General features: G+C 46.1%; 1 protein-coding gene across 1 annotated transcript in view; it reads left to right on the forward strand.

The window, feature by feature from the left end:
• AP4S1 (adaptor related protein complex 4 subunit sigma 1) overlaps positions 1-27,628 on the forward strand; it is a 175,446-nt gene that overhangs the window by 95,678 nt on the left and 52,140 nt on the right. The window contains exon 3 of the mRNA XM_077464808.1: positions 20,683-20,769. Within this exon, the coding sequence (XP_077320934.1) occupies positions 20,683-20,769 (87 nt within the window). The remainder of the gene's footprint in view (positions 1-20,682; positions 20,770-27,628) is intronic.

Genomic DNA, 27,628 nt, shown 5'->3' on the forward strand with positions numbered 1-27,628 from the left:
TGCAGGCTTTCTTGTGCATTATCTTTAGAAGAGGCTTCCTTCTGGGATGACAGCCATGCAGACCAATCTGGATATGACGCTGAGCATGTGCACTCCACTTCTATGGTCGAACATCGCGAGGCCTGTTCTGAGTGAAACCTGTCCTCATAAACCATGTCCTCAAAAGCTGTATGGTCTTGGCCCCTGTGCTGCAGCTCAGTTTCATTGTCTTATAGCCTAGGCCAGTGGTGGCGAACCTTGGCACTCCAGATGTTTTGGAACTACATTTCCCATGATGCTCAACCAAACTGAGGAGTGCAGGAGCATCATGGGAAATGTAGTTCCAAAACATCTGGAGTGCCAAGGTTCGCCATCACTGGCCTAGGCCATCTTTATGTAGAGTAACAATTCTTTTTTTCAGATCCTCAGAGAGTTCTTTGCCATGAGGTACCATGTTGAACTTCCGGGGACCAGTATGAGAGCGTGAGAGCAATAATACCAAATTTAACACACCTGCTCCCCATTCACACCTGAGACCTTGTGACAGTAACGAGTCACATGACATCAGGGAGGGAAAATGGCTAATTGGGCCCAATTTGGACACCCAAATTTTCACTTAGGGGTGTACTCACTTTTTTTGCCAATGGTTTAGACATTGATGGCTGTGTGTTGAGTTATTTTGAGGGGACATCAAATTGACACTGTTATACAAGCTGTACACTCACTACTTTACATTGTAGAAAAGTGTAATTTCTTCAATGTTGTCACATGAAAAGATAGAATAAAATATTTACAACAATGTGAGGGATGTACTCACTTTTGTGAGATACTGCAAATATAAAATGAAGTTTTGCAAATAGTCTTTATTCCTAAAATGAGACCAAAATATATTGTGCTATTTTGCTATTTTTTTTTAGTAAACATAACCCAAAACAGTGTATATTATTATACACTGTGAAATTTTAAAGTCTACAAACCATTATATGTACTCAGTCATGCAACACTGTATCTATATGAAATTTTTGTCATTTTTTTCACACAAATAGAGGTTTCATTTGGTGGTATTTGATCACCTTTAGGTTCTTTTATTGTTTGTGCTATAAATGAAAGAAAAATGAAAATTTTGTAAAAAAAAAAGCATTTTTCTTTGTTTCTGTTGTAAAATTTTGCAAATTAGTAATTTTTCTTCATACATTTTGGCCATCATTTATACTGCTACATATTTTGGTTAAAAATAACCCAAATCTGTGTATATTGTTTGGTCTTTGTGAAAATTATAGAGTCTTCAATCTATGGTGCCAATCATTGAAAATGAATCACACATGATGCACTGACGACCCTAACAAGCCAGGAAAGTATGCCCAAAATGACCTCTTTTTGGAAAGTATACATTCCAAAGTATTTAGTAAGAGGCAAAGGGAGTTTTTTGAAGTTTGTAATTTTTTCCCACTATTTTTTTTTTTCTTTCATAAAATTGTCATATTAACCACTTGCTTACTGGACACTTAAACACCCTTCCTGCCCAGACTAATTTTCAGCTTTCGGTGCTCTCACAATTTGAATGACAATTACTCAGTCATGCAACACTGTACCCAAATGAATTTTTTGTCCTTTTTTTTCCACAAATAGAGCTTTCTTTTGGTGGTATTTGATCACCTCTGGGGTTTTTATTTTTTGCACTATAAATGAAACAAGACCGAAAATTTGGAAAAAAAACGCATATTTCTTTGTTTCTGTGACAGAATTATGCAAATTATTAATTTTTCTTCATAAATTTTGGCCACAATTTATCCTGCTACATATCTTTGGTAAAAATAACCCAAATTAGTGAATATTATTTGGTCTTTGTGAAAGTTAGAGAGTCTACAAGGTGTGGTGCGAATCGCACAAAATTGATCACATCTGATGTACTGGTGGCCTATCTCGCTTCTTGTGACCCGAACAAGTCAGGAAAGTACAAATACCCCCTAAATGACCCTTTTTTGGAAAGTAGACATTCCAAGGTATTTAGTAAGAGGCATAGTGAGCTTTTTGATGTTGTAATTTTTTTCCCACAATTCTTTGCAAAATTAAGATTTTTCATTTTTTTTCTCCACAAAATTGTCATTGTAATAGGTTATTTCTCTCACGTGGCATGTGTATACCACAAATGACACCCCCCAAAAAATTCTGCTACTCCTCCTGAGTATTACAATACCACATGTGTGGGACTTTTTCACAGCCTGGCCACATAGAGAGGCCCAACATGCAGGTAGCGCCATCATGTGTTCTAGGAACATAAATTACACATCTAACTTGTTGACTACCTCTTACACTTTTGAAGCACCAGGACAATGACACGTGACACTGATGACAGATGGCACTGATATGTGGCAATGATGACACTTATACGTGGCACTGATGACACGTGGCACTAATACGTGGCACTGAAGACACGTGGCACTGATGACAGATGGCACTAATACGTGGCACTAATACGTGCCACCGATGACAGATGGCACTAATACATGGCACTGATGACGCGTGACACTGATGACAGATGGCACTGATAAGTGGCATTGATGACACGTGACACTGACAACAGATGGCACGTGACACTGACAGGTGGCACTGATGACAAATGGCACTGATACGTGGCACTGATGACAGATGGCACTAATAGGTGGCACTGATGACAGATGGCACTACGTGGCACTGATGACACGTGGCACTGATGACACGTGGCACTGATGACAGATGGCACTGACGACAGGTGGCACTGACAACAGGTGGCACTGGGGGCAGGTAGCACTGGGGCGGATGGCACTGGGGGCAGGTAGCACTGGGGCGGATGGCACTGGGGCGGATGGCACTGGGGCGGATGGCACTGGGGCGGATGGCACTGCTGGGGGGAGGATGGCACTTTTTATTTTATTTTTTAACTTTTATTTTTTTACTAGAGGCAGAACGGCTGCCGCTGCAGCCGTTCATCTCTCCCCTCTCACACTGTCTGTGCGAGGAGGGAGAGCGGCGCTGAGAGATGATCTCATATGTTTACATATGAGATCATCTCCCATTGGACACGCCGATCACGCTGTAAACGGCCGCTGTGATTGCCCGTTTACAGCGATCTGTGTTTGCCTGTCCCTGGGGGACACGGCGAACACAGAACTTCCGCGATGCGCACCCGCGGCGGCGCGCATTGCGGAAGTAAACATCAGGACGTCCAGGGACGACCACCCGGACGAACGCGCCTGCTCTACGGCCGTCATTCGGCTATAGGGCGGGCGCGAGGTGGTTAACAGGTTATTTCTCACACACAGCAAATGCATACCATAAATTACACCCCGAAACATTCTACTATTCCTCCCGAGTATGTTGATACCACATGTGTGAGACTTTTACACAGCCTGGCCACATACAGAGGTCCAACATGCAGGGAGCACCGTCAGGTGTTCTAGGGACTTAAATTACACATCCTCAACATTTTCGAAGGCCCTGGAGTACCAGGACAATGGAAAAGCCCAAAAAATGAACCTATTTTGGAAAGCAAACACCCCAACGTATATTCTATGAGGCATAATGAGTCTTTTGAACATGTCATTTTTTTCCATAAGTTTATGGAAACTGTGGAAAGAAAATGAAAACGCATTTTTTTTTTTGTTTTACACAAAGTTGTCCATTTATACGATATTTCTAACACATAGCATGTACAGACCAAAAATTACACCCCAACATATATTCTGCTACTCCTCCTGAGTATAACGATAGCAATGTGTGAGACTTTTACACAGCATGGCCACATACAGAGGCCCAATATGCAGGGAGTACCATCGGGTGTTCTAGGGGCATACATCTCAAATCTAATTTGCCTACCTATTACACTTTTATGAGGCACTGATGGGCACTGTAGTTGCATCGATGTGACACAGATGAGAACTGATGTTGCATGGATGAGCTGTGGATGGGGATGGATGAGCCGTAGATAGGGATGGCTGAGCCATGAATGTGGATAGATTAAAACATGGATGGGGATGAATGAGCCATGGATGCCATGGCTGAGCATGTCTGGATGGCTGAGCATGGATGGATCAATGCCCACCAGTGGTGCCAATCAGTGCCACCTAGCAGTGCTGCTGCGTATCAGTATATCCTACCAGTGCGCACCACTGCCACCTATCAGTGCCACCTATTAGTGCTACTTCTCAGTGCCACCTATCAATACCCTTCAGTGCCACCTTTCAGTGACACCTATCAGAGCGCTGTATCGATGCTCATAACTGCAGCCCATCAGTGCAGTCTAATCAATGTACATCAATGAAGGAGAAAAATTACCTGTTTGCAAAATTGTATAAAAAAAACATTTTTTTTTTTATTCGGTCTTTTTAACATTTTTTAACAAAAAATAAAAACTGCAGAGGTGATCAAATACCACCAAAAGAATGCTCTATTCGTGGAAAAAAAATGATGAAATTTCATTTGGGTACAGTGTTGTATGACCGCACAATTGTCATTCAAAGTTAGACAGCGCTGAAAGCTGAAAATTGGTCTGGACAGGAGGGGGGTTTAAGTGCCCAGTAAGCAAGTGGTTAAGGGAAGAAGTAGCAAAGTGGGTGGAAATAAAACAAGAGGTGGTATAGTAATGAGATATGCGTAGTCCAGTGTGGAAATACATGCCCTTTTCTGTGATGCATTAAGGCAGTGCATGATGGCATATGATCTACAGGAAGTGATGAAAGCAGGGAGCATTATTTCAAATTTTAAACCGAGGTGAATATTCAAAGCTGCCATGGACTATGTAAGTGAGAGATAACGGAAAATTCTGTAATTTTCCTTTCCTGGTGCCTTCCCATGGCAGTATGCCAATGGGTTGGTGGCTCCGCCCTTGACCAACCCACAGGACCACGTAACTCTATAAACTATTCTTGTAACTAGTCTTCAGAACCTTTAGGATTATTGAAGGGAGGGTGTATGCTGCTATGGGTAGGCACCAGGAAAGAAAATTACAGAAAGGTAAGTATTCAATTTTCAGTTTTCCTGGTGCCTTCATGGCAGCATACCAATGGTAAATAACTCGCTTACAGGGAGGGTACTGCAATACATTTTAATGAGTTTACAGAACTGATAGCTCTAAGGTCCTTTTCCCGAAGTCTCGGGAGGTAAGGACCACCGGATCTAGGCTATAGTGCGACATAAAGGTGTTGAAGGATGACCAACTAGCCGCCCTGCAAATTGTCTCAGGGGAGACCTGAGCCAAAGCTGCCCAAGAAGAGGCCATTCCCCGTGTTGAGTGTGCATTCACCGCATTTTGAGCTGGCAGACCACTAGTCCGATTATGCCTTCCGGATTAGTCTCAAGATCCAGCTGGCCAAGGTAGTTTTGGAGGTCGCCATTCCTTTCCTTGCGCCCTTGGGGATAACGAATAAACGTTGATCTTTGCAGAATTGCTGTGTTAGCTCTAGATAACGCCTCAGGGACCTGGCAACATCCAGTTTGTGTCGTTTTGAGGAGGTTGGATCCTCTCCGAAGCCCGGGAGAACCCATTCCTGATTAAGATGGTAGACTGAAGGTACCTTCGGGACCAACTGGTGAATAGGCTGCAGGACTAACCTGTCTGGGGAAAAAAGGTGACGTAGGGTTCCTGTGCTCCTAGAGCTTGAATCTCCGACACTCTACGTCCTGACGTGATGGCGATCAGGAAGGTAATTTTCCAGGTAATATCCTCCAATGTATAATCCTCAGTAGGTGCAAAGGGAGGGTTCGCTAAGGCATTGAGGACAACTGTCAGATCCCATGTGGGTTATAGTGCTTTCCTGGGAGGACGTAATCTTAGGACTGCTTTCAGAAAATGGTCTACAAGGGGATTGGTGCCCTGCGTGTGCCAGAGCTGACAAGGCTGAAACATGGACCTTCAGTGTGTTAATGCCTAAGCCTAAGTCCAGACCAGACCAGACTGTAGAAAGAGTAAAATATTCTGGACTCCAGGATCCAGTGGATTGAACTGGTTGGATTCTGCCATCTGGGTGAATTTCCTCCATACCCTGTAGTAGGTGGTGTTGGTGAACGATTTCCTTGCCTGCAACAATGTGTGGATAACACTATGTGAGCACCCTAGGTCGCCCAGTCTCTTCCGCTCCACTTCCAGGCCTTCAAGTTCAGGATCTTCGTATGAGTGTGAAAGAAGTCGCCTTGAGATAGGAGGTTGTCCATGTGGGGAAGCGGAAGCGGATTGCACAGAGCCATTTTGACTAGGAGCGGAAACCACAGTCTCTTCGGCCAGTATGGGATGACCACTAGGATAGTGACTTTTTCCGATGTCAGACGCTGGAGAAACCTCAGTATCAGAGGCATTGGAGGGAATACATACCTCTCTTGAAAGTTGCAAGGCTGGACTAGGGCATCCACTCCTGCTAACCTTGGAGATGGGAACCTCGAGAAGAAAAGCAGGGTTTTCGTGTTGAGCAGGGACGCAAAAAGATCCATCTGGGGAGTACCCCACTGTTGGCATATTCAGCAGAAAACCTGTGGGTCTAGTGACCATTAGGTGTTGTTGCTGAAAGACCTTGTCCTCTAAGTAGTGAAGGACCCTGCCCCCCCTCCCCCAGAGGCGAGCTAGGATGGCTACAATAACTTTGGTGAAGGTTCTGGGCGCTGATGACATTCCAAAGGGAAGGCATTGGAACTGGAGGTGCGTTTGTCTACTTTGAATCCGAGAAAAGACTGGAAATGATGGTGGTTGGGGATGTGAAGGTACGCATCTTGGAGATCTACAGAAGCCACCCAACCCCATAGCTGTACTGACAGAATTACTGTATACAGGGATTCCATTTTGAAATGTTCTACTTGAATGTAGCTATTTAACCTCTTTAGGTCCAATACAGGCCTCCAGCCTTCTGATTTCTTGGTAACTAAAAAGATTGGGGAATAGAACCTCCTTCTCAGAGTCTAGTACTGGCAGTACTGCTCGTTGGTGTTGAAATATTTGAAAATACTGAAAGAGAGCTTGCTTCATCTCCTTGGAGACTGGAATTTTGGTGGGCTGGAAAGAAAAGGGTGGAGGATGGCTTTTGAATTTCCAAAAATGTCCTCGAAGGATCGTGGAGATTGCCCATTGATCTGCGCAATTTTCCACCCAAACTTGGGCGAAAAAGTCCTGAGTCTGGCCTCCACTGGACCGGTTTGCGTGGGTAAGGAGTCAAAAAGACTTCTGACTCTCAACCATCGATGTCAAGGCCTTATGCCCCGTACACACGAGAGGACTTATGTCCGACAGACTTCCAAAGGAGTTCCGCCGGAATTCCGCCGGAGTTCCGCCGGAGTTCTGACAGACTTTTCGGCCGAACGGACTTGGCCACACACGATCACACTAAACTCCGACGGATTCGAACGTGATGACGTACGACCCGACTCGAATAAGGAAGTTCATAGCCAGTAGCCAATAGCTGCCCTAGCGTCGGTTTTAGTCCGTCGGAGTAGCATACACACGAGCGGATTTTTCGAAGGGGACCGGGTCCGGCGGAGTTCCGTCGGGAAAATTTGAAGCATGCTTCATTTCTAAAGTCCGTCAGACTTTTGCGAAGCTAAAGTCCGTTGCAGCCCACACACGATCGGATAGTCTGACGGACTCGGTCTGACGGACTTTGGATGTTGAAAAGTCCGCTCGTGTGTACGGGGCATTAGGCTTCCTTAATATAAGAAAGTTGGCTTGTGAGCAGGGGCGGACTGACCATTGGGCCACTCGGGCACTGCCTGAGGGCCCCATGCCACTAGGGGGCCCCATCAGGGTTGCCAGCCTCAGTAAAACCAGGGACAGTATGTCAAGATTTGTGTTTTTTTTTTTTTTTTTTTACATCTGTCTCTGAAATGTCCCTTACCGACATCCTTTTGGTCTAAAAATCCGGAGATTATAGCTGCCCCACCTCTCCAGTACCTTCTCAGCCAATAGAAATGTGTGTGTATACTGTGTGATTGTATACTGTGTGTGTGTTTGTGTATACTGTGTGGCCCCATAATCTCTGATTGCCTGGGGGCCCCATAATCTCCTATTGCTCAGGGGCCCCATAATCTCCTATTGCTCGGGGGCCCCATGAGTTGTCCGTCCGCCCCTACTTGTGAGCCCTTTCAGCCTCTTCTGTACTCCTTACCTGCACAGTATGTTCTGGCATCCCTTGATCTTTGTTGGGTAGCTGGCCGCAGATCGAATTTCCTTCTCCTACTCCTGTGCTGGGGAATTAGGCCACTCTTTCCACCTGTGACTCTGTTAATAGCTGTATCCATTTTTTCACCAAACAGGGCCTTTCCATCATAAGGGATGCAGCACCAGGACTGCTTCGAGGATGGGTCCGCCGACCATGGCTTTAACCATAATGCCCTTCTGACTGTGATGGAGTATAGCATGGCCCTGGAGGAACACCTCACAACATCGATGGCTGCTTCTGCCATAAAATCGGAGGCTAGTTTCAACTCATCCAGTGCTTTAATGATTTCATCTGAACCTAAGCCTCGCCTGAGAGCCATCTCGATATTATCTGACCATACCCTGGTGGTCCTGGAGATTGAAGACAGAGCCGCCGCCGGCTTGCAGGCTGGCCCTGTTTCCTGATAAACCTTCTTAAGGTCTGAGTCAATCAGCGGTCCAGGACAACCCTGATGGAAACTGCATCTTTTAAAGGCAATGTTGTATTCCTGGTGAATCTCATGACCGATGTGTCCACAGTTGGAATGGAATCAAAGAGCTATGCATCTACCTCTGCCAGCGGATAAAGTTTGAGAAACCGATTGTAGGCGACAGGCCTTTTGTCTACTTTCCGGCACTCATGTGTAACTACTCCCCTAATTTCTTCCATAAAAGGAAAGTTTGAAACTTTCTTAGACAGGTGAGGGAAATATTTTTTTCATTTTGGACGGAGGTTCCGGGTCTTCCTCCCACTGAATCGCATCTTTAAATGCGATAATAAGAGGCTCTACAAAGGCAAAATCAAATGCTGATGAACTCTCTTCGGCTGTAATCAATTCGTCTTCTGAATTGGCTTCTGAACTGGGTTGGAGAATAGGTGTTTCCCCTTCCGTAGGTGGAACTAATTGATCTTGGGATAGGGCTAATTCCCGGATGGAATCTTCAATTAAATCTTTGAGTCTATTGATCCCTGCTTGTCTGCCGTGGCTTCCAGGAGGCACTGGCTACATGCCAATTTCCCCAGGAGGGCTTGCTTCCCACTAGGGATGAGCCGAACACCCCCCGGTTCGGTTCGCACCAGAACTTGCGAACGACCCCCGCATTCGGTACGAACGTTAGAACCCCATTGAAGTCTATGGGACTCGAACGTTCGTAATGGAAAGTGCTAATTTTAACGGCTAATATGCAAGATAGTGTCCTAAAAAGGGTTTGGGGACCTGCCTCCTGCCTCAGGGGACATGGGTCACTGCAAAAAAAAGTTTTAAAAACTGCCGTTTTGGCGGGAGCACTGATTTTAATGACGATTAAAGTGAAAAAAAAAAAGTGAAATATTCCTTTAAATATGGTGCCTGGGGGGTGTCTGTAGTATGCCTGTGAAGTGCCACGTGTTTCCCGTGTTTAGAACAGTCCCTGCACAAAATGACATTAAACGGAAATAACACCATTTACAACTGCTTGCGGTTTTAATGTTATATCTGGTTCCTGCAATATGGTTGAAAATCATTGAGAAACATGGCATGGGTAGTCCTCCCTGCCCATTACCAGCCTATTTGGGTCTTGTACGCATATTAAGGGGAACCCCGTACCCATATTAAAAAAAGGAAATGCGTGTGGCCCCCAGGCCCTATATACTCAGAACAGCAGTATACAGGCGGTGCAAACAAGACAGGGACTGTGTAGGTTTGTTGTGTTAAGTTAAATCTGTTTGTCATTTTCAACCGGTACATTTTTAAAGTGTAGCTCCAGTCAAAAAAACGATTTTTAAGCTTTTTGGAAAACATAGGGAAGGGTTATCACCCCTGTATAATTTGTTTTGTCGTCCATCTTTTTTCATCTCACTTGCTGCTGTCTCCTTGCGTTTGCAAGTAGGAGATGTTTGTAAGTTGGATGTTTGAAAGTAGGGGCCTGCCCTATATTATAGCGGTATGTACTGGGTACAGAGCACGCAGATAGCACGCACTATCTCCTAACACTACTGACTGCAAGCTCTATTATTAACCACTTGACCACTGGGCACTTAAACACCCTTAATAACCAGACCAATTTTCAGCTTTCGGTGCCCTCACATTTTGAATGACAATTACTCAGTCATGCAACACTGGACCTATAGGAAATGATTGTCCTTTTTTCACACAAATAGAGCTTTCTTTTGGTGGTATTTAATCACTGCTGGGTTTTTTATTTTTTGTGCTATAAAAGAAAAAAGACCGAAAATTCTGCGAAAAAATGAATTTTTCTTCGTTTCTGTTATAAAATTTAGCAGATTAGTCATTTTTTCTTCATAAATTTTGGCCAAAATTCATACTACTACATATCTTTGGTAAAAATAAGTACAAATTGGTGGATATTATTTGGTCTTTGTGAAAGTTATAGAGTCCACAAGCTATGGTGCCAATATCTGAAAATTGATCACACCTGAAGTACTGACGGCCTATTTCCTTTTTTTTTTTTTCCACAAAATTGTCATATTATCAGGTTATTTCACACACACAGCATATGCATACCACAAATTACACCCCAAAACACATTCTGCTATTACTCCCGAGTACGGCGATACCACATGTGTGAGACTTTTACACAGCGTGGCCACATACAGAGGCCCAACATGCAGGGAGCGCCATCAGGCGTTCTGGAGCACCCAGGCCAATTCTGACATTTCTCTCCTACATGTAAAAATCATCATTTATTTGCTAGAAAATTACAGAGAACCCCAAAACATTATATATATATATATATATTTTTTTTTAGCAAAGACCCTGGAGAATACAATGGTGGTCGTTGCAAATTTTTATCTCACACGGTATTTGCACAGCAATTTTTCAAACGCGTTTTTTGGGGGGAAAAAACAGTTTTGTGCTTAAAAAACAAACAAAAAAAACAGTAAAGTTAGCCCAATGTTTGCATAAAGTGAAAGATGAAGTTATGCTGAGTAAATAGATATCTAACATGTCACTCTTCAAAATTGCACATGCCCGTGGAATGGCGCCAAACGTCGCTACTTAAAAAATCCCCATAGGCGACGCTTTAAATTTTTTTTTACTGGTTACATGTTTTGAGTTGCAGAGGAGGTCTAGGACTAGAATTATTGCTCTCGCTCTAACATTCTCGGCGATACCTCACGTGTGGCACATGCGAGCACATGGGGACATGGGCGCTTTAATTTTTATTTTATTTTTTTATTGTTCATTTTACTTTATTTATTTTAGTTTGACATTTTTTTCCCCAAAAATATATTTTTGATCACTTTTATTCCTATTACAAGAAATGTAAACATCCCTTGTAATAGGAATATGGGGTGACAGGTCCTCTTTACAGTGAAATCTGGGGGGTCAATATGACCCCACATCTCACCTCTAGGCTGGGAAGCCTGAAATAAAAAATAAAAAAAAGATTCTGGCTTTGATCGTACTGGCGAGTTGGTAGAAGCACCGGAGGGCGGTGAGGGGTGGGGGGCGTCTATGGCTGGGTGTTTCAGGGTATCACCGAGTATGGCTGGGTATGGCAATTTTTGGCAGGGTATTACAGAGTATTGGCGGGGTATTGGCGGGGTACTACAGAGTAATAGCAGGGTACTGCAGAGTATTGGGGGGTACTACAGAGTAATGACAGGGTACTGCAGAGTATTGGGGGTACTGCAGAGTAATGGCGGGTACTGCAGAGTAATGGCGGGTACTGCAGAGTATTGGGGGTTACTGCAGAGTAATGGGGGTTACTGCAGAGTAATGGGGGGTACTGCAGAGTAATGGCAGGGTACTGCAGAGTAATGGGGGGTACTGCAGAGTAATGGCGGGGTACTGCACTGCAGAGTAATGGCGGGGTACTGCACTGCAGAGTAATGGCGGGGTACTGCAGAGTAATGGCGGGGTACTGCAGAGTAATGGCGGGGTACTGCAGAGTAATGGCGGGGTACTGCAGAGTAATGGCGGGGTACTGCAGAGTAATGGCGGGGTACTGCAGAGTAATGGCGGGGTACTGCAGAGTAATGGCAGGGTACTGCAGAGTATGCACTGGTATTGCAGAGTATTGGCAGGGAATTGAGGGGTTAAATTCGGTGAGCAGCGATGTGGGCACTGCAGATGCAGCCCACATCGCTTCTGACACCGATCTCTTTCCCCTCCGCTGTACCGATCGGTACAGAGAGGGGAGGGAGGAACCGGCGTCATAACATGACGCCGGTTTGTTTCCAAGTGATCACTCTGTCATTTGACGGAGCAATCACGTGGTAAACGGCCGCTATGAGCGGCCGTTTACCGTGATCCGTGATGCGCCGGGTCCTGTGGACCCGGCGGTCACGGATGCTCGCGAGTGCGCGCACCTCGGGGCACGCGAGAGCAGAATTCTGGGAGGCCGTTAATTAACGGCCTCTCAGAGTTAAACAACCGCCCTGAAGCCGTTAATCGGCAATGGGCAGTTGTTAAGTGGTTAAAGCTAGATCACTAGCTATATAGGTGAGGTGAATATAGTGGTGTATACTGCAGTCAGGGCACAGACAACAACCACTACACAGCAGCAAGATAGGAAATCAGCCAAAAACGATTGGTGTGTACTGTGTTGAAGGTACACAGAACACCCACTGCTTCAGATGCTAAGTAACACACTACACAAGGCCGCCTCAAAGGCGGCCTTATATAGTGTGGGGCGTGCACTACACAGCCTGAGCTATGATTGGCCACAGGCAGGATGCCTGTGGCCAATCATGGCTCTCCTCGCTGCCGGCGCTGCGATTGGCCAAGCATGCGGGGTCACAGTGCATGCTTGGCCAATCATGGGGCAGCAATGCACTGCGCCACCGCAGTGCATTGTGGTCCGCGCGCGCCACTCGAATTTTGACGCGAACGGCCCAAACGTTCAGAATTCGCCGAACGGCCGAACAGCCAATGTTCGAGTCGAACGTACGTTCGACTCGAACACGAAGCTCATCCCTACTTCCCACAGACTCAACAGGACTTCTTCCCTGGATGTGTTGACCTGCCCTTGGAGTCATGCCTGCTTGAGGTATGATGGGGTGACCTCCGACTGCTGCGGGAAGCATGAGCAGAAGATGAATGTGAATGACCAGAACTTTTGTGGCCCCTATCGGGAGAACTTCTGCGGGAAGATCTGCGGGATGACTTTTGGTGAGGCTGTGAAAAAGAACAAAGGATATTTCCATATGCCCAAAATAAAAAATAGGATTTTTGTACTCACCATGAAATCCTTTTCTCTGTAATTCACTGACCGACACAGCTCCTCTCTGTAACTAAATGGGTTGTATAGCCTGCCATTAGGAGAACTAGGCAAAATTGTTACACAATACACAGAACTTTCAGTCCCGCCCCAGGGGGGTGGACCCTGTGCTATCAACCCTCCTCACTGCTCCCAGCAGATCCAGTACGTCAACAAGCAGTATAACGTAGAGAAAAGGAGGGGTGGGTGCTGTCGGTCAGTGAATTACAGAGAAAAGGATTTTACGGTGAGTACAAAAATCCTATTTTCTCTTATATTCACCGACCGACACAGCTCCTCTCTGTAACTAAATGGGACGTCCCCAAGCAGTGCCAAACGAGGGGTGGGAAAAAACAGCATAAAACTTCATCCACCATGGCAAGTGGGAACTAGTGAAACTAAACCCACAAAAAAACAGCAGTGTGGAAAAACTCCACCACATAACCGGGTATTCTCAACAGGAGTGACCCCCAAGACCGCAACATTGCGGAAGTAATGCGACAGAGCATTAACAAACAGTACTGCGTTTTATTTTTTCGAAAAACCAGGACAAAACTCAATTGCAACTACACGGCCGCCTGCAAAACTTTTCGGCCAAAACCAGCATCAGCCGATGCACTGACGTCTACCTTGTAGAACTTGGTAAACGTATGGACAGACGACCAGGTCGCTGCCTTACACTCCTGAGCGACAGACGCTTGGTGTTGGAAGGCCCAAGACGTTCCGATTGCTCTTGTAGAGTGGGCCGTGACTGGAAAGGAGGGCACCTGCCCCTTCAAGGCGTAGGCTTGGACTACAATCTGTCTGATCCACCTGGAAATGGTGGCCGACGAGACCGCCATACCCTTCATTGGACCAGCCACCGAAACAAACAGTGAGTCTAACTTCCGAAAGGGAGCCGTGGCAGACAAATACACCTTCAGAGCCCTAACCACGTTGAGAGCGTGAAGGGCCACCTCTTTGGGGTGCTTTGGCTTAGGAAACAACGATGGTAATACAATGTCCTCATTGATATGAAAAGCCGAGACCACCTTCGGTAGAAAAGATGGTTGCGGACGCAACACCACCTTATCCCTGTGGATGACCAGATAAGGCGACTTGCAAGACAAGGCCGCCAATTCCAAAACCCTCCTGGCCAAGGTAATGGCCACTAGTAAGACCACCTTCTGTGAAAGAGTCAACAGGGGAATCTCCCTGATATTCTCAAACGGCAGCTTCTGAAGTGCCGACAACACCAGGTTCAAATCCCACGGGGGTAACAGAGGACGCACCGGAGGGACTAAATGTTGTACCCCCTGAACAAAGGTACTCACTAATGAGTGAGATGCCAGGGGTCGCTGAATAAAGACATCCAGGGCTGAAATTTGCCCCTTAATGGTGCTCAATGCCAATTTCTGGTCCACTCCATGCTGAAGAAACAGCAGGATCCTCAATATAGAAAAGAAGCCCGGATGCCACCCTTTCACCTCACACATGGAGATTTAGGCCTTCCAGGTACGATACTATATCTTCCGAGAAGAAGATTTCCACGCCCTCAGCATGGTTGGAATCACCGAGTCCGACAGACCCCAGTTCCTCAGCACCTGGCTTTCAGTAGCCATGCCGTTAAAGCCAACGATGGTAAAGCAGGGTGAAAGATTGGACCTTGAGCTGGTACTGATCCCACGGAGCCACCAGCGCGTCTGACGTGTCTGCCCACGGATCTCTCGTCCTGGACATGAATCTCAGCACCTTCTGATTGAGACGAGGCCAAGAGATCCACATCTGGCGTGCCCCATTTCAGGCACAGCAGCTAGAATATCTCCAGATGCAATGCCCATTCTTCTGGGTCCAGCCTCTGGCTGCTCAGATAGTCCGCCTGCCAATTTTCCACCCCCGGGATGTAAATGGCTGACAGGGCCTGAACGTGTCGCTCTGCCCACCGAAGTTTGTGAGCGACCTCCCGAGCAGAGGCTGAGCTTCTTGTTCCCCCTTGGTGATTTACGTATGCCACAGCCGTGGCACTGTCTGACTGAATCCTGGTCGGACGCCCCTGAAGACACGTCGACCACGTGTGGAGGCACAGCCTGATCGCTCTCAATTCGAGCAGCTTGATCGGCAACTTGGATTCTTCCGTCGACCAGAGGCCCTGTGCCGACTAAATCCCCATCGCTCCACTCCAGCCGGACAGACTGGCATCAGTAGTGATCACCGTCCAGTTCAGAGGAAAAAACGATTTTCCAGACTGAATCACCGGGGACCTCAACCACCAGATCAGGGAATCCCTGACTGGTTGGCTCACCTGGATCTGCCGATCCAGGGACAACGGAGATTTGTCCCATTTCGTCAATATCGCCTTCTGCAGGACTCTGGTGTGGAACTGGGCATAAGGTACCGCCTCGAAGGAGGCCACCATGAGCCCTAGCACTCGCAAGCAAAAGCGGAGCGACGACCACCTGCTCATTAGTAGCTTGACCGCAGACCTGAGAGTCAGCAATTCGTCCGAGGGGAGAAAAACCCTCGTTTCCCTGGAGTCCAATAGTAAGCCCAGGTACTCCAGACGCTGAGTTGGTACAACCACCGACTTCTTTAGGTTCAACAGCCACCCAAATTCTTGCAGGGTCTGCAGTGATCGCCACATCCTCCTCTAATTCTGAGGCGGAAGATGCTCTCAGGAGAAGATCGTCTAGGTAACCCACGATCGCGATCCCGCGCTGCCGCAGCAACGCCAATACTGAAGCCAGTACTTTGGTAAAGACTCGGGGGGGCTGATGCCAGGCCAAAAGGAAGAGCCACAAACTGGTAGTGGGCTTCCCCTACTGCCAAACGCAGACATTTTTGATGCCAAAAGCAAATGGGTATGTGCAGGAAAGCATCCTGGATGTCCAAGGACGCCAGGAAGTCCCCTTGATGGAGTGCAGCGACTACTGAGTGAACTGATTCCATTCTGAACCTCTGCACCTTTACAAAGTGATTGAGGGCTTTTAAGTTCAAGATTGGACGTACCCCTTCCTTCTTGGGAACCACAAACAGATTTGAGTAAAACCCCTGGAACCGTTCCGATTCTGGAACCGGTACAATCACCCCCTGATTCAGCAAGTCCCTTACTGCCCCTAACAGGGCCTCCTGGCGAACCGGGGATATGGGTACGCTGGAGGGGAAGAATCTGTTTGGCGGCCAAGAGAGAAACTTTATCTTGTAGCCTGTGAAAATCAGATCGCAGACCCATTGGTCGGATAACCGGGAGGTCCACCGGGCTGCAAACTCCCGAAGATGACCCCCCACCTGATAAGTGGGTGGGGGCAAACCTTCATGTGGTAGCATTTTTGGTCGCAGGCTTGTTAGGCTTGCCGTTCCAGGGACGCTGCTGACCGTCTGTGGGCGTCGGGCTGGGGGCGTTTTGTAAGCGGAAAAAGAGGGCCCTTGCCTACGGTGAGGCTCCTTAGCCTTCCTGGCCTGTAGGAGTAGTGTACTCTTACCACCAGTGCATTCTTAATAATGTCATCCAACAAGGCTCCAAAGAGCCGCTCGCCAAGGAAGGGAAGATCCGTCGGGGCTTTCTTGGATGCCTGGTCAGCAGACCAGCATTTCAGCCAAATTAGGCGCCTCAGCACCACAGCTGACACTGAAGCCTTGGATAACAGAGGGAGAGTATCCAAGGCCGCGTCACAAACGTATTTAAGGCCTTGCAGTAGTTGGTCTGCTAGCTCCTCGCAGACAGGGGAGGCGTTCTGCTCTCCCAATTCGCGGTGCAAACGTTTTGCCCACTCAGTCAGTGTCTGCGACACCAGTGCGGATGCCAGTACAGGTCGCACGGCTGTCTCCACAACCGTAAACAAGGAACGAGCCACCGCCTCGGCCTATCTATCCGCGGGATTCTTGAATGCAGGAGTCCCCTCAACCGGGATCGTGGTTACTTTATTTTACTTGGATACTGGGGGGTCCACGACCGGAGGAGCCGACCACTTTTTGAGAAGGCTTTCCTCAAAGGGGTGATGCACCGCCAAATTCTTGGGGACCGAAAAGGTCAGTTGCGGGCGACCCCATTCCCTGTAGATGAATTTTCAAAATAAGTCAAATACGGGAACACCTTAGGTGAACGTGTTGGCTTGTGGGACCCAAAAGGGACCGGTACATCAGCAGAGGGATCCGCTGGCCCCTGAATCTTCAGGGTATCACGTGCAGCGGTGATCAGTGCTCCAACAAGCACTTTGTCGCGCCCGGACCCGGACCGGGAATTATCCGCACTGTCCGAATGATTCTGGTCAGCCTCGTCTGAAATGTCAGAGCAGGGGTCACCAGCCGCAGCAGGACCTGAGTCTGCATCAGATCTCTCCCCAGAGGACGGGGGGGGGGGGGGGGGCAGGGGCCTCTTACGTGCACCTTTCCTTCCACGTGCCGCCTCTATCTTAGCAACAAAAGAGTCAAGGACCGCCGTCAGGGTGTCCATGTGCACCGCGCTATCCGCAGGTGACACGGTTGCTATAGCCTGAATTTCGAGGGAAGAAATACCAGTTTCTGAAGCCATGCTGACCCTAGCCTGTCTGCAACCTGCAAGGGGACTTAGGACAGTGAAGGTCCCACCCTCCTGCTGCCGCCGCGTTGGGGGGGTGGGGGGTTACTTTGCACTAGACTCACCACTCTGGGGCATTCTGTGAATGCCACTAGCAGTGCCTGTAGTCCCTAGGAGGTTCCCAGTTGCAGAGAGGAGAAAACTGTGTCAGCAGCAGCTGCTTATAACAGCAGTGAAACGTTCAGCAAGGAGCCATCCAGCGTCCTGTACACACAGTGGACACAGGAAACAGCAAGTGAGAGCACATGTAATGCTGCCACAAGAGAACTGCGGCGAAAAGAGCGCTCAGGCTTCAAGAAAATGGCCGCAAATGTAACTTATAGGAGATCCTAAAGAAGAAGGCTGCTGAAGCTCCCCAGGGGAATACCGGCTTTCCTACATACAAGATGGCCGCCGGACAGCGCCATGCGGTGACAGAACAAACAGAGCAGTGCTGCCTGCCTACAGCCAGAACAACCTTCACAGACCCTTTTGGGACCCCCCCAGACCAGGACCAGGACCAACACCAGCTGCACAGAGTCCCCACAGGTGAGAAACCAGTGAACCCACACACACACACACACACACCGCCCGCAGCGCATGTAGCCACCCCCCTCAGAGGGGGGAAGGAGGGGAGATAGGGACCTGGGAGAGAATATAGGGAGGTGAGGTGGCCCCCAAATCGACCCCCCCAGGGAATGCCAAGCTGCTCACCCCACTGAAGCAGGGCGAGCTGTACTTACCAGTCCTGAAGAGCTGGGAGACATTCCATCACAGACCTACTCCTGCGCAGTTACAGGGTAGCTGCTGGCCTGGTATACTGTGATCCAGACAGCAGTAGCCCGGTCATATGTATACCCCGGAGCATTGAAGCTCACCAATCACCTCTGGAGCTGAGGCATGTCGTGGCCTGCTGAGCCTTAGCTGCGCCCTGCTCACGCTCGATGGCCGGACTGGGCAGACTACAAGGATATCATTAACCAGCCTGTCACCCAGCCAGCAGTTGATAGAAGATCCCATCTTTCATCTTGCGCAAAAAAAATCAAACCTGCAGCAAAAACATGGACCGAGAGGGCCCACAGGGTTCCTAGGTCATTCTCCTTACTAGGCAAAATAAAAACTCAATCTGCTTGGAGCAGTGAGGAGGGCTGATAGCACAGGGTCCACCCCCCTGGGGCGGGACTGAGAGTTCTGTGTATTGTGTAACAATTTTGCCTAGTTCTCCTAATGGCAGGCTATACAACCCATTTAGTTACAGAGAGGAGCTGTGTCGGTCGGTGAATATAAGAGAAATGCTCTTTGAATTTAAGGAACTTACACCCGCATAAATCATACATTTTTTGCTACCTTGGCCAGGCTCCATGACTATAAGGGAGGAGAAGTAGGAGAAAACGCCTGGAGATGTTTCCCCTCTGACAGCCTGTGGATGAGGACAGGAAAAAAGAATACCTGAGGGGAGGAGTAACTCCTTTTTTTTATAGAGTTACTTGGTCCTGTGGGTTGATCGAGGGCAGAGCCACCAACCCATTGGTATGCTGCCATGGAGGCACCAGGAAAAGCACATTGGGATGGTTTGGACAGAAAAGGCATGAGAAAAGGTTTATATTTTTTTTATGAAAAGTGAAATTCTGCCCGAAAAAGGTGTACTTAGCCTTTAAACATGGCTGGTTATTGTTTTTATAAAAATACCACCCATCCTTTTTTTTTTATACCAGTTCTAGTCCTACTCACATCCATTTAATATCATTTATATGGCCAGTTATTGTAATGACAGCATTCAGATTCATCCTGATTTATTCTCTGCCTCCCACTGCTTTAAATGCATCTGATCCCCTGCCCAACCTCTTCCCTTTGGCTTGACAAAGGGGTGTCATCAGCCCTGAAATGCGTAGCCATGCTCCTGTTGATGTGGCTACTTCATCATCGTACATTGCCGAGTTGATCCAAGGGGTGCTGACTCTAGCCAAGCCGGCTGAAGCTATCCTGGAAACTGCATAGCCGCATTAAAGGGAGCTTGCATTCTAGTGTGACAGCCATCATCCTCCCTCCTCAAGCATCTTCCCAGCGTAGCCCTGCTTTTTGCCAGCCACCTCTATGCCGATCTCTGCAGACATAGGCCTCTTTATAGAGGGTTCCAAACTGGATTTTGACATGCTGACCAATTTTAATCATGCAGTGAGTGCAATCTTGTCTTTTTTTATCATTGTTTTTTTTATAACATGTACACTTAGATGGTGGCGCCCTCTTCTGCTTGTTCTCAATATGTGCATTAGGTTACCCAAGACCTGGTCCAGAGGAGCAGCAGCTGATTTTGCATAGAGCAGCCCCAATCCCCCCCCCCTTCTCAGGTCCCACGCTGGGGCTCCTGCCCCCCCCCCCTTTGATTCCCCCCCCCCCCCCCCCCCCCCCCCCCCCAGCAAGCTGTTTGCTAGGGAAAAGGTACTCATGCAGGCTCACTTCTGAGCCCCGCTGCCTGTGTCTGTAGACAGTGGCAGGAGCCAATGGTTCCCTCTACTATCAATCTGCACAGCTCTCATGCACAGCACTGGATCAAAATTGGCCCAGGTAAGTATAAGTAGGGGGATCCTAGACAGAGGTATTTTTTATCTTAATGCAGAGAATGCTTTAAAGTAAAAATCTTGAGGCTTTAAAACCAATATAACCTATTGGTCCTCAACCATTCAGCTCATTTTAACAGCTAGTTATTTATGTAGCCCTGTAGTCTTGTCATATAATATTCTGTTTTCAGCAGTTGAGCCAGATACAGCTACAATACATGTTTTAATGTAATAATCATATTTTGTTTTTCCAGTGCTCCTTTATAGAGTATAAAGATTTCAAACTGGTTTACCGTCAGTATGCAGCACTTTTCATTGTGGTTGGAGTAGATGAGTCTGAGGTAAGAAAAAGCTCTCTACAAAGCAAATTTGTATTTTCAATGCTGGGTATTCTTATTCTGCTTATCCTTTCTGCTTTTGCAATAAATGTTTGTCCCTATCCGGTAAGAATACAGTGAAACACTATCCATATCCTAAGTGATATATGAGTTGATAAATGAACAGTTATGGCAAATGCCCCAATTTATAACTAACTTTAAGGGGTCATTTTACACTTGCAGTTGGGAAGCAGCAAAAACATGCAGCTGGACTGCATTTTTATGCCCCTTCATGCTCCCCCTTACGCTACAAAGGCAGCAGCCAAGGGTTTACACATGCCACTGATGCGGTGCTTTGATTTGTGACCATGGCAGGAATTATTTTTATTTTTTTTGCTACTTCAGTGAATTTTTTCACGAGGCCCCAATCAACTTTACGTTCATTTACGTCCTCCTCGTCTTTACATCATTGTAGCTTTATTCTTATCCAATCCCTTTTCTTTTTTTTTCTTTTTTTTTTATTTAAAGTTGCTAAAATCCTTTATTTTGATCCAACAGAAAAAAAGAAGCTCTCAAAACTATTCATACAAACCTATCTCTCTCCATCCTCTACTTAATCTCCCCCCCCCCACCTTCATCTATTTCACTATGCGAGAAATTGATTCGATTTCTGTCTTCCCTGTTTTCCTGTTACCTTCTTATATGCTCTGCATAGCTCCATGTTTTTTTGAAATTTCTCCACTCTTGCCATTTGTCTGCTATTAACAATCTCTTATCGCCATAACTATCACTTCGCCTGTCCATACAATAGGTTTCTTCTACTGCATCTATCCACTCCCAGATTGGTGGACTTTCCTCTTCTTGCCAATTCTTAGGTATCAATCTTTTTGCGGCATTTAAGAGATGCGGGACCAGTGACTCTTGATACTTTTTTACTTCCCCTTTAGTACCATGGAATAATACTATCCATGGATCTTCTGGGATTGTTATGTTAGTTATTTCTTTTATATAATATAAAATATTTTTCCAATATTTATTAATTTTTAGACAACTCCACCACAGGTGGGTCATTGTTCCCGCAACCTTGCACCCTCGCCAACAGTCCCCTGACTTACTTGGTTTAAATTTGCAGACTTTGTCTGGTGTGGCATACCATCTAGAAATACATTTATAATTCATTTCTACTGTGTTACTATCGGCCGCCGACCTATGTATTAGTTTAAAAATTTTCCCCTGAGTGCTTTTATCGCATTGTGCGCCTAATTCCCTTTCCCATTTCTGTATGAAAGGCGGGCTCACCAGCTCCCCTCCCTCAGACAGGAGCTTATACAGCCTGGAGATTATTCCTTTCGGGTTATCTGTTAAACACAGCTGCTCCAGAGGCGACATCTCTTCTTTAGTTCTTTTTTTTAAATTCTTTATTGCTTTGCAAAGATACAAGTTGTTAATGATAATTACATATACGAAACACTTTCTGGTAGCCACATGTTCCATTAAACAACATCAATAAGAAACAACATAATGTATTCCTGCCATTTTTACAAACAAAACAATATCAATACGATATCAAAGGTAATCCCTTTCATCTGCATGGAAAGCCCTCCATACATCAACCAATTGAAGTTTGTTTAATTTGCGAAGGATATTTTTTCTAATTCTTCCAGAGACAGATGTCCCATTCTAAGTGTCTAGTTTGGGATCTAGAGGGACATTAAAGTCCCCCCCTATAATAAGTATCCCTTCCTTAAATTCCATTAATTTTGATAAGGCTTTATTCAAAAACCCATCTTGATGTATGTTTGGGGCGTAAACTGTAGCATGAGTTACTTTAACATTTCCTATAAGCCCCTTAAGGAATAGATATCTTCCGCCTGGTTCTTGACATTTATCCAACAGAGACCACGTTATACGATTAGAAATTAAAATGGCCACTCCCTTGGTTTTAGCCTCTTGATTTATGGCATGATAAACATTTGTAAAGTTTCTATTTTGGAGGTAGGGAAATTTTCCCTCCTTCAGATGTGTTTCTTGTACCATGCCAATATAAGTTTTGGAGCTTTTTAAATCATTTAATAGCATTTTACATTTTTCGGGAACATTAAGTCCTCTGGTATTAAGTGATGTTACACGTAATCCCTCCATCTTGTCTGGGCTAAGAGGAAAAAAAAAAAACAGAAAGAGGAAGAGGACCCCCTATGGGGAATATCTTTCAAGTTTCCCCCACACCTACCTCTGGTTTCTCAGTTTCCCGTAGGTGTAAGGTATGGGCGGGTAGCTAGCAAATACGGAGCACATGCAACGCTACTCCCCCTCCAGGTAGTCCCTTTATATTAACATCCATTCCGGCAGCTTCAATAATTTAGTCCAGTTTTTTCTCATCAATTCCCTCTCCCTCCCTATTCAATATTATGCAACACACAATATATATAATTCTCCCATACCCTTGCCATGTATTCCAATTCAGGTCCAACTATAATCCCCAAGGCCAGTCCAAGAACTATACCCTACTATTTAGGGGCAAAACCCCTTACCTCTCCCCTACCCCTTCCCACAAAGAAGAAGACATTTTTTTTTTTTATTGTCCTTTCATTTCTATTAGGCAAACCCAATCCTTATCCCCTTAACCCAAAATAGGTGTATATTTTTAGTGTATACTTTATAGTGTATATTGTAATTACGACCTTTATATCGCCCCCCCCATCCACCCACCTACCCTCCTAAATCCTCACCCCTCCCTTCATACCCCTACCACATTACCCCCAAATCCTATAACAAACCAAGTCCATGTGAACCCTAAATCAGTGATATCAAATCTCCATATTTTATTGTGTAAGTAGTGAACACCCAGAATTTATTTTGTTAACTAATATTTGTGTCTATCTAATAATATCTATTCCAAAAAAAAAAGGGAGGGGGGGAGAAAAATTATGGGGGCAATCATGTACATATTATTTTATATCATCCTATATATATATATTATGCAAAGTAAATTATCCAGGGTCCATACTGAACCCTGGCCCTTAACAATAGGGGAGGTATCACCCAGTATGTATACATAACCCTTATTCTCTTATAGCACATTGACCTAGGGTCCTAGAGCCTGCATCAGCTATTTGCTGTGCAGTTGCTTCTTTACTACCCATCAAGACTTTTTCACCACCAGTCCTTAAAGCCCCCTCTTTTAAACGTCTTTTCTTTATAGGTTGAAGCCAATCTTGCACCTCACACCAGTCGGCTTCCAAAAAGGAAAATAAAGCCGGTAAATCATGTGGAGATGAAAGCACAAAAGAGGCTGATCCCCTTTTAACCGTCAGGGAGATTGGGTACCCCCATCGGTAGGTGCACTCCGAAGACTTTATTTTCTCCAGTATTGGCCGCAGTTGAGCCCTCCGCTGTAAAGTAGCTTTTGATAAGTCCGGTAGAATACTGATCTTGGCACCTTCATAAACTATCGGGCCTACATCCCATGCTTTCCGACTAATCATCTCCCTATGAGCATATCTATGTAAACACCCGATTACATCCCTCGGTCTGGACAGGTCTGTTGCACGTGGGCCTGGAGCTCTGTGGTGTCTGTCAAATTCAATTTCTTCTGGGGCCATATTAACCCCCAGGTTATGGCATATAGAAACCACAGTCCTGTGTAGATGATCTTCCTCAATACTTTCGGGGATGCCTCTAAATCTAAGGTTGTTTCTCCTACTTCGGTCTTCTGCTGCTTCAAATTTTAATTGTATAATGGATGTCTGTGCTATCTGCTCTCTTTTTTTATTTGGAGACCCTTTCCTCTATACTATTGAAAGCTGATGTTTCCACATTTACCCTTTCTGTTAAAGTATGTACCTCTGACCGTATTGACTGCATTTCCCTTCTGTGTCCTTCCTCCAGTCGGGACACCAGGGCCTCCATTTCTTGGCGCGTTGGGAGAGCCTGCATAATTGTTCTCAGGGCCTCTATTTCTTGGTGAGTTGGAAGGGCTTGCATTACTGATCTTAAATCCATACCGCCTGTAGGTTCCTCCAATATTTCCCGACATCCCGCCTCTAACCCCAATTCAGGCCTTGCCCGCGCTTGATTTATGTCCCATGCTGTGTCTGGTGATAATGGGAGACTCATCCGAGGTGCTGCCCTTGGGATCTCAATACCAGCTGTCTCCCTAGTCTCTAGCGTGGACGCCCGAGCTGTAGCTGCTCGTGTATGCGGAAAGAAATCTTTAATCTCCTGTTGGACTGACTCCTTTTGCACAGTTTTTTCCTCTCTCCTTCTCCTTGTGCTGTGCATCCCCAATGAGGAGGCAAATTCCAGTTTTTAGAAATCAATAGTGAGGGGAGTGGGGAAAAAAACAAAACAGTACCCTATATATCAGTATTAGCCCTGTATATAAAATAGTGTAAATACAGCACTCTCCAACAGTTTTTTAACAGAGGCTCACCGTAGGCTTCTTTAGCAGTCTTCACTCAGTCTTAATTCAGTATATAAAATAGTGTAGGTTCAGCACTTCTCCAACAATTTAACATAGGCTCACCTCTCCATGTACTTCCATGTGCTCCTTACATTTCTGTGCCTCCAAACCTGCAGATTTCGTCAGTCAGCTTGCTTTCTCAGGGCTCCCAGGGCTCCTGTCTTTACAATGGGCGGGATGAGTAGGGAGGGAAGGATGGATCTAGGCAGAGAGATGAAGCACTAGCTGCACTAGCAGCCCTGTTGCTCCCAGGGCTAGCTTCTTGCATTGACACTCACGTCCACCTCCGCCTCCACTCTCTCTCACAGCTGCTCCTCCGTCTCCTCTACTCCCTCCTCCGCCCCACCGCCGAGCCGACCGTCCGCCCTCCGCTCCGAAGGGATCAATTCCCAGCAGGGAGGAAGGCAGCACAGACGCCAACGGCTCAGGCTCAGCGGGATCTCGGCAGGCACAGCAAACAAACAGCGGGAGCACTCAGTGGGAACACAGCGAGGGCCACAACTTCTCTCAACAGGTCAACGATCGTAACATCTGTAAGGGTTCACAAACCACGGGCTGCCATCGGCTTCTTGAGCGGGACGCTGGAAGGGAAAAGTCAGCGTTCACGTCACGCCGCCATTCGCTAAGCCACGCCCCCGTGTCTTCTTCAGTTCTTAATGGTTGCGGTAAGCCCCCAACAAAGTGAGCCAGCTGAAGGTACCGCCATTCATCTAGTCTTCCCAATTCCCCTTTGTGTTTTAATTCGTGAAGTGCCAAAATCTTCCTATTTTTTATAATGTCTCTCACTTGTGCCTTCTCTTTTTTTCAACCAATTCCCACCATTAATCTTTAACCCTGGAGCAAAGTATTCATTCTCTTTTAAAGCTATAAGTGGGGAATTATACTGACCATTTAATTGCTTATGCACCCCATCCCACACCCTAAGTACATTACGTGTCAAAACATTTGTGTTCGGGTCAAGTGTCCTATATTTTGGCGGGTTCCACACAATCTTATTCAACTGTGCCTTACTAAAGGTGTTTTCTAATTTTACCCATCTTTTCCCCTTATTATTTTCTCTTACCCACTCAACTATTCTCGACAGCACGATCGCCTTGTAGTATTTTTGTATATCAGGTACAACTAGCCCCCCACGTTTTTTGTCTCGTTTCAATATTGAGAAGGGGACTCTCGGTTTTTTATTGTTCCAGACAAAACCCATTAGCAGTGATTTCATCTTTGAAAAATAAAAATTCGGTAAAGCTATGGGTATCATCTGGAATTTGTATAAAATTTTTGGCAGGATGAACATCTTAAGTGCGCTTATGCGTCCCATCCAAGTCAATGATCTATTTGCCAATCTATTACATTCTTTCTTAACTTCATCTAATAATGGAATGTAATTTAGTTTATACATTTTATCCACTGAGGTTGCCAGTTTTATTCCTAGATATTTCAATTCACTGCGCCAAGGGAATTCAAACTCTTTTTGGAGCTTGAACTTTTCAGATTTACCTGTTTTAATATTTAGTACCTCTGATTTTGCTTGATTAATTTTGAAGTTAGAAAGTTGACCGTACTGTGCTACCACCTCCATTAATTTTGGCATTGTGTTGCTTGGATTACTAATGTAAAACAGTACATCGTCGGCAAATTCAGCCAATTTGTGTTCTTCCTTCCCTATTTCAATTCCCTTTATCTGTGGATCGTTGCGAATCATAGCAAGCAGTGGCTCTAAAGATAACACGAACAGGAGGGGTGACAGTGGGCACCCTTGTCTCGTGCCGTTTTTCATCTCAAAAGGTGGGGATAACGTGCCATTAATCTTAACCGTTGCGGTCGGGTGACGATATAGTGTCTTAATCCTCTGGACCATTTTTGGTCCCACTCTCATTGCCTCTAGTGTCCCGAACATGAAGCCCCAGTCTACCCTGTCGAAGGCCTTCTGGACGTCCGTCGACAGGAGTAGACTCGGGCTCCTCCTTTCACTTATCTGGGACAGAAGGAGCAATGTTCTCACCCAATTATCCCTTCCCTCCCTTCCTGATATAAAGCCCACCTGGTCCGGATGTACCAGTGAGCTCATCAGGGCCTTCATTCTGCCTGCCAATATTTTGGCGAAAAGTTTTGTATCAGCATTAAGTAGTGATATAGGCCTAGAGTTAGAACACATCGTCCCATCCTTCCCCTCCTTCCGGATTACCGTTATAGAGGCAGACACGGCCTCCTTACTCATTTCATATTCTACGCCAAGTCCGTTCATGTAGCTACTTAGCTGCGGGATTAATATTTTTTTAAATTTCTTAAAATAATATAATGTACACCCGTCCGGGCCTGGGCTTTTCCCCCGAAGCTGATTCCATAAGGGCCTCATTTATTTCCTCTTCCAATATAGGTCTTTCTAGAAGTTCCTTTTCAAGCTCAGTGATTTTTGTTAGTTGG

The sequence above is a fragment of the Lithobates pipiens genome, unplaced genomic scaffold, assembly GCF_037356315.1.
Source record: "Lithobates pipiens isolate NorthernLeopardFrog02 unplaced genomic scaffold, aLitPip1_a1.2 Scaffold_30, whole genome shotgun sequence".
Taxonomy (NCBI): Eukaryota; Metazoa; Chordata; class Amphibia; order Anura; family Ranidae; genus Lithobates; species Lithobates pipiens.